This window comes from Mycteria americana, chromosome 7 (genome assembly GCF_035582795.1).
Source record: "Mycteria americana isolate JAX WOST 10 ecotype Jacksonville Zoo and Gardens chromosome 7, USCA_MyAme_1.0, whole genome shotgun sequence".
Lineage (NCBI taxonomy): Eukaryota > Metazoa > Chordata > Aves > Ciconiiformes > Ciconiidae > Mycteria > Mycteria americana.
In genome coordinates this window covers 12,600,494-12,608,166 of record NC_134371.1, presented here as the reverse complement: position 1 = coordinate 12,608,166, position 7,673 = coordinate 12,600,494, and the positions used below count along the sequence as shown (strand labels likewise).

Sequence of the window (7,673 nt, the reverse complement as noted above, 5' to 3'; positions counted from 1 at the left end):
GTATGGCGAGTGCCTTGGCACCGGACTATCTGCCGTCTTTGTTCTTTGTTACCAGCTCAGGTCTGTACGGTTGCCAGCTTCGGGCAGTGTTCAGACACGCAACAGTTCCAGCGTGAGCAGCTGAGCTGTGCTTTCCCTGAGCAAGACCGGCATTTATTTGGACGTTGCAAAGAGCGCGACCTTTTAAGGATTGATGACATCAAGGAAAAAAGCATGAAGCAGTTGGTACTTCTCCCATCTAGTTCAGATATGTGCGTTATCTCCTTTATTTGCTGCTGGAATGGGTTCTGACGATGCAGCAGCAGTGGTGAGCAGTTCTTGCCCAAAAGCCAAAGTTCTTGCCCAAAAGCAGCTGGTGTGGCATCCCACCCAGGCGGGTAAACTAGCATTTTTCTGAAGGTGTATGGGCACTACAGCCGTTGTCAAGGGGAGGCGGGCGCCCTTGCACGCCAGGTTACCTCAGGCGAGTGGAAAAATCAGACCCGAAAAGAGGATGTTTCGGGGTTTTTGGTTCGCGCCGTCCCTGTATCCACAAGCGGGAGGCTGCGCATGCGCATTCCGCCCCCGTCAAGGCTGGCGCCTGCGCCCGCCCTGCCGGCCATTGGTCTTCCCCGCGCCTGCGCAGTGGCGCGCGAAGCCGGAGCGGCGGCGGCGGCGGGCGGCGGCGGGGGGGAAATGGCGGCCGCGGTGCTGACGGCGCCGGAGGGCGGTTCTGCCGTGATGCCGGCGGGGAACGCGGCGGCTTGTCCTCCGCCACCCGGTCCCTCAGGCCCGGGTTCGTGGAGCCGCTCCTTGGACCGAGCCTTAGAAGAAGCGGCGGCCAGCGGTACCCTCAGTTTGAGCGGCAGGAAGCTCCGTGACTACCCGCGGGCCAGCGCCGCCAACCACGACCTCAGCGACACCACCCAGGCCGGTGAGGGACGCGGCGTTGGGGGGGGGGGGGACGCCTTACCCTGCTCTCGCAAGCGCCTCAGGGCAGGGGGTAGCCGGTGTGGCGGGGCCTGGCAGCTCCCCATCAGAGAGGCTTTGGGGGGGCTGGCTGTCCTCCCCCCCCCGCAACGCTCCACCCAGAGAGGGTTTGGGGGGGGCGTTGCGGGGGGGGAGGACAGCCAGCCCCCCGCAAAGAGTGAGGCTGAGGTGATCAGTTTGCTGTCTCTTCAGTAAATTGAAGCTGGATACATGAGGAGGAGAAATTTCCTCAGTGGATGTTTGAGGGGTCCCCCCATTTCTCTTGAAGAGTGTATGTGTGTAGAGGGGGATTTCTTCTCACCGGAGGCGATGCTTGGCATATTTCTCCTCTTGGGCCGTTTCTCCCTCACGCTTTCGCCTCCTCCCTTCGCTCTCCGCCCTTCCTCTCCTCGGCTGAGAGGCAGGATGGAGGAGCTGTTGCAGGGTACTCCTCCTTCCTCTGCCCGTCGTGGGTCTGGCCGAGGAGATCTCTCGATTTGTTGGGTTTTTTTCTTTGTCATCTCCACTCTAGAGGTGTTTCCCTTGTTACAGGCTGTTTCTAAAAGAGTTAGAAACAGCCTAGAGAAAAGAGGCTTTTCTCAGTACTGCTGCTCACTGATGCAGTTTTAGCCAGGCATGTTCTTGTTCTGATGTACATATATGTGAGTGTGTGTGTATATACACACATATATACGCACCCTCGCCATCTCTCATCTTGTGCTGTTGACAGGGGAAACCAACTTTCCAAGAAGGGTTGTCAGGTGTGCATATGCTAAAGACAAATGTTTCTTGTGCTCTTATGCTTCTATTATTGCCATTTCTGACAGCTATAAGCAAGATATGAGAGGTACTGTGAACACAATCATGTCCCTTTTCTTTTTTTTTTCCTGTATTATATGGATAAAAATATTAAGAATTTTTAAGAGATGCTTTACAAGGTGCAGTAAGTAATAGGGCTGTTTTTTCCCTCTGGTCTTCAAGTATATTCATAGGAGTAGACTAAAAATGTACACTTTCCCTGTAAGCACCTTGATCATAAGCAAAAACACATTTGCAGAGTATGTTTACATATTACTGTATTGAATAGAGAGATGAGACTTGGGAAATGATGAGATTTTGTGCAGGATGTAGAAATTTCCTTAATGCATTACATAGAGCAAATTTAGTTTGTTTTGACTGTCTAGTTGTATAAGTGAAGTAAAAGTAGTTGTAAAAGGTGTCAGTATGCCATTTGTTTGTAGCTTTGCTTGCTTCCTATGCAGTCATTTAGATTTTCTCATGTTTTGTGTTGAGTTGTAGCTTAGAAATAAACTGTCTTAGAAGCAAACTCCAAACATCGCTTTTTGAAAGGTACCATGTTTGCTAGTGTGTTGGTACACTGTCAGTTAAGTAATTAAAAATGGAGCCTCCTTTAAAATTGTCTGACTTCATACTCTGTCCTGTAACATCCTATTTATGCAAAAATCTGTCACTAATACAAAAAAAAGAAAAACACCACCCAACCAAACCTTGAGACAGATGTGGTTTGTTTGACTTGAACACATCTATAAATAGAAAACACTTCTTGTTAGGGTATAAAATTCTTTTTGTTCAAAAGGTTTTCTACAAATGCAGTTGCACAATGAATGTGTAGTGGGCTAATCTGTAAGCAAATGCAACATATGTGTTTGTGAGGGATTTGGGCTTTTTGTTTATAATACTATTCATTTACTGTACTCTTAAACAATTTGTGGGAATTCTTGTTTCCACCAAGTTTCCCATCTATTGTGATGAATATTTGCATTGTAGTTGTTCAAGAAGCATTAAATGCTAATAAGCGGCAGTGCATACCATACACTTTTGTGCATTTATCATCACAATGAACCTGAGAAAAAAGCTAGAACTGTTCTTAAGTTGCAAGAAGCAAAGCTTATTGGGGGGACACATTCTGTTTAAATGCTCTGTTTTGAAGGCTGCTGTGAATAACTTCATCTTGTGCCTTTTTTTTAGCGTGGTCTGTTCTATGACTTTTTTGTTTTGAATAAGGCTGGGCAGTGGAGAAAAATCCATGCAAGTGTTTCTGACCCCCAGCTTTCAGTTGAGTGTTCAGCTACAAATTTAATCCACTTCTTTCCCCACATCAATTTCTTTCTTGTGTAACTTCCAATTGTTTTGTATGGAAGTAGCCACAACTAATATGGTATTATTTATATGCGTGTTAGGTGTTATAAACACTTAAAATAAACACTTTAAATAACCCCCTAGACTGTAGACTCCAAGTGCCTTCCTGCATGCTGTGCCACAAAGACTCAAAGCACATCAGGTGGGGCATGTGTGTGTGGAGTTTCATGAAAGTCATTGGAATTACTCCCAAACTATAAAACTGAAGACAAAACAATGTATATGCAAATCTTACTCCTTTTTATGTGCCAGAATAGACACCTCTCTAGTGTGGATCATGTTATACTGATATAGCTCATTCCCATTCTTGTAGTAACAAAAGTAATTTCATGTCACTGTAACTGCATCGATGCTAAAGAGGTGGGAATGAATCACATCCCTCATTAATGTAACTACACTGCTAGAAGACCAGCATCTAGCATAGCCTTAAGCCTTAACAGAATCACTCACCTTGCCTGGAAGCTGTTGTTAATGCAAGTGAACCAGCAAAGCGGGTCAGTAGGAACAGGGCGTTAGAGATTAGGTGCTTGATCAAGTTTAGTTGGGTGCTCTGTGCAGATTTTGAGGTTGATGATGGGTGAGGGGAGAATCTCTTTAAGTAGATGTCAGCCATAAGGTATGTTTTCAAACGTTAAATCAATGGGAAGATCACATTTCCTTGGATCTTTTTTGAGTTCAGAGTTGACAGTAATACTAACCCTGGTGCTCAAGCTGTAATAGCTTCTAGATACCATTCTTAACCACTCACTAAACAAACATCAGAGCTGAGTTTCTGGCAGGTGTAACTTAACTTTGGAAAAATATTTGGTAAACAGATCATAGTATCATAGAATATCTCAAGTTGGAAGGGACCCATAAGGATCATCGAGTCCAACTCCCTGCTCCTCACAGGACTACCTAAAACTAAACCATATGATCAGATCAGGTTTGCTGCAATTTTATTCTGGAAGTTAATATAATATTTCTGTTAGGCATCAGTGGAAAATTTAAGTTCCTCATTAATCATTTGCCTCAGTCACTAAACTTTTCACTAGTAATGTGAGAGCACTGCTCTCTTCCAGATGGTGAAGACCCACAGAAGGCTTTTTAAAGCAAGATCAGTGCTCAAGGTTGTTCTCAGAACTGAGCAGGTAACTTCAGGCATTGAAGTAATAGTGAGTTTCCAGTCGTTTTGCACTTTGACTGGAATTAAGATCACGTAATATAAAATCAAATTGAAGATGGGCCAATCTATGCTTGAGAGCTTTGGAATGGATTAGTGGGAAGGTAGCTCCCCACAGTGCATGATGCAGTAGTCCATCTAATGTTCTTGTACATGTGGGATGGCTCATGTACAAGAAATGCAGTGTAATAACTCATATACTGAAAGAGGGGAAAGCAGCTGTTCTTTACGCTCATCCCTTTTAACTTAATTGGAATTTTAGGATGTGACTCAAGCTTACAAAGCTTATTGATGATAAAGAATGAGCCATCTTCTTCATTAACAAAGCAAGGATGTGCTTCTCTTTTTCTTTACTACTCTTTCATTGAACCTGCATTATCTGTTCCCATTTTATCTGGGTTGAATTACAACCCATTTGCTCATTCCACTTGTCTTCTCAACCAGGGAATAAAAGGAAGGGCTATAAACCAGCTGAGTTAAATATGAAAGGAAGCACAGTTGCATTTTGCCAGTGTTAATGTAGGCTCTGATGTCATTATTTGACAGCTTTCCCAGTGGCCTAAAGCATACATTGAGCAGAAAAGTTATTTGTCAAACCCTCCATGACAGCTCTAATTACCTAAACCACTCACTGTCTCCATTTTTAAAGGAGAAGATGGGAATATGTGGGTTTATGCAATTAAAAAAATGGCTGTTGTATGAAAATCAACCAGTAAGGTAATTACATGCAGAGTACTATGTCTTGTTTCTGGAATATATTAATAGTGAACAAGGATAGCAAGACTGAAAAGGAAGAAAAAAGTTGTCTGCCACTACCTTTTGAATGACTTTGCCCATAAGGTATCTCTATAGTTTTGTTCTTAGCAGCTCTCCATAGAAACGGTAAAATCTGACCATAGTGTCAATAAAATTTCTATATCCTAAGTGTTTGCACGCATTTAGAAGGATTACAATGACTATATGAGTATTCTGCAGTAAGAGGTCTCACTGGTATTTTTCTTTCCTGCCAGCAATCTGGTTGATACTACCTGATGAAATGTAAAACAGCTTGAGAAGTACAGTATGGCTCATACAGCAGTAGCCATGTTTCCCAAACATTTGTTCTTAAAGCCACAACAGCAGAATCCAAACCATCCTAAAATTAAATAATTGTTTGAAAAAGAACCTCTTTGGGTTACTGTATCTTGAATGTAATTTTGTTATGACCTTTAAGATAACTTGGAAGGAAATGGGGTTGTTCTTTGTTCAAGTTGCAGGCTATTTGTCAGAAGAGTTTGCAGTGTTGGTACTTAGATTATCTAAAATTTCAGTATTAAAAATCAAAATCTAACATTTCATTAGGGTAGTTCAGAGTCTTGTGCTCAGATTTGTATATTTGCCCTACCCTTATCAAAACCCAAACAGAAATACACAGTCCAGAGGTTCTAGTAGCTGTAGGGGCAAGAAGGAGGGAGGATGACAATCATTCCCCAAACTTCAGACAGTAGCTTGTTCCATTTTTTCGTCTTACCTCCTACTTGTGTCAGTCCCTTTATAATTTGACTATCGCTCCCTCTTGTTTTCTTTCTTGTTATGTTTCTGTTACTAGAAAGTCTGGATCTCGTGTGTTCTGTGCATAAATACTGACAATTCTTAGTCTAGGCTAATGGAATTATCCCAGAGTGGTGCTTTGGTAAGTTGAGGGCAGTTCTCTTGCTTTTTTTTGTTACCCTCAAAATGTGGAGAGCAGTTGACTGTCATAGTTTATAGTTTGGTTTTGTTGAATGGGTTGTGTTGGGTTTTGATGGAGAGCTGAGGCCTGCAGTCATGCTCAAAGGTTCTTGGCGCACAGGCAGTCTTTTTGCCTAATGTTTTATAGCAACTGGAAAGTGGAGTCTGAGCTTGTAGTTTCTAAGCCTTCTTGCAATAAAAATGATACGTGACATTCTGAATGCCTTTGTTTAGCAAGTTGATCTTTTAAAACAAAAAAAAGTCCCACAATCAAACTTTTACTACCAGTAAAGCCTTCTGAGTGGTATTCAGGATTGCATGTGTTTCTAGTTAACTTCCCTAGTATTCTGCCACTTCCCTGCCTCCATCATGATCAGACTTTTTTTTTTAATACTATCTTGTCTGCATACACAGTCTTAGTTATATTTTTGGAGTTAACTGTAACTACATAAAAAGTAAAGAGGAGAGGGATTGATAGGTGAATATATTGAGTCCTGCAGTCACATGAAGGACAAATTAGGTTAGGAAAAAGGGAAATATCTTTGTTTCTCTTGTGGTGTTTCCAGCCGTCTTCTCCTGTGGCTGTACCTGTGCTTGGAGGTAGCAATTTTATATTGTTTAAGTACTCCCTGAAGTCAGTTGTAAATACACAGCCTAATGTGATCCAAGTTCTATGCTGATGCCAAAAGGGGAAGTTCTGTCTTCATCTCCTGCTGCACAGTCAACACCAGCAATCGTGTTGCCTTCCAGCAAGCTGTTTTGTACTTATCTGGCTGAAAACTCAGGCAGTAACTAGTTGGATCAAATCCTTGGACAGCTCGCTACGTTTTCATGTGTGTGTGTCAGCAAACGGAAAGGGTGGAAAGACTGTATGGGGTGATGAGAATGAGAGGGCCTGTTTTGGCAGGTACATAAGCTCAACTTGACTTGCATCAATTGTGAAATCGCACCTTAACTCTATTTTGTAACCTTTTATCACTGGCTTGTTGTAAATTTGCTAATTATGTTTTTGTAAAGCAATGTGCTAGCCTTTGAGTCAGTGGGCCTGGGAATTTTTTCTATTAGAGCATAGCTCATAGAGCTGAATTGCATTCAGTGAAACGTTACTGCTGACAGATTTGGATCTCATGCTTTCATTTGGCAAAATACGTTACTTTATGCAAGTAATTTTAAACTGATGGTTTAGGTTTAGCTTTAGACTGCGGTAGACATAATTAGTTTCTTCAGTAGAAGAACCAGCAGTAAAAAATTAGTTACAACAAACACTGCAAATTATACAGCATGTGTTAAAAATACAATTACATGGTAGCTAACGAAAAGGCTATAACTCAATTCAAGGGTTCTTCTCTCTATAATAACTAATCAGGCTTGGATGTCATGGTTTCCGATGTTAGCCAAACAGCTTGAATGAATTGCAGTTGTGTATTTAGCTGAAGTCATGGGCTATGCAGTGTGCTTTCTTCTTCATCTGCTATGTCCCCCTCTTCAAAGTGGAAGGGTGAAAACCCATTCACATTAAAAAGTGTCTTGGCGGTTAGACTTTATCAGTGCATTTGAGTTAAAATATTGCTTAGTTCTCTGAATTATAGATATTTAGAGAAGATGCAAAGGGTAATACATTGTGGTCTTTTCTTTATATTGTTTTGCATAAGTTAGTACTTCTGTATATATGCAGGAATAGGGCTTTATTTTT

At 42.1% G+C, this 7,673-nt stretch overlaps 1 protein-coding gene across 13 annotated transcripts in view; it reads left to right on the top strand.

Moving 5' to 3' along the window:
* Positions 1–7,673, top strand: part of LRCH3 (leucine rich repeats and calponin homology domain containing 3) — a 71,719-nt gene continuing 64,046 nt past the window's right edge. For 2 of the 13 annotated variants that reach the window (XM_075507103.1, XM_075507098.1), the window contains exon 1: positions 2–913. In XM_075507103.1, coding sequence (XP_075363218.1) covers positions 550–913 — 364 coding nt within the window. In that variant the 5' untranslated portion in view covers positions 2–549. Of the gene's footprint in view, positions 914–7,673 lie in introns of all 13 variants that reach the window. The other 11 variants (XM_075507096.1, XM_075507097.1, XM_075507101.1 and 8 more) reach the window with 8 other exon arrangements.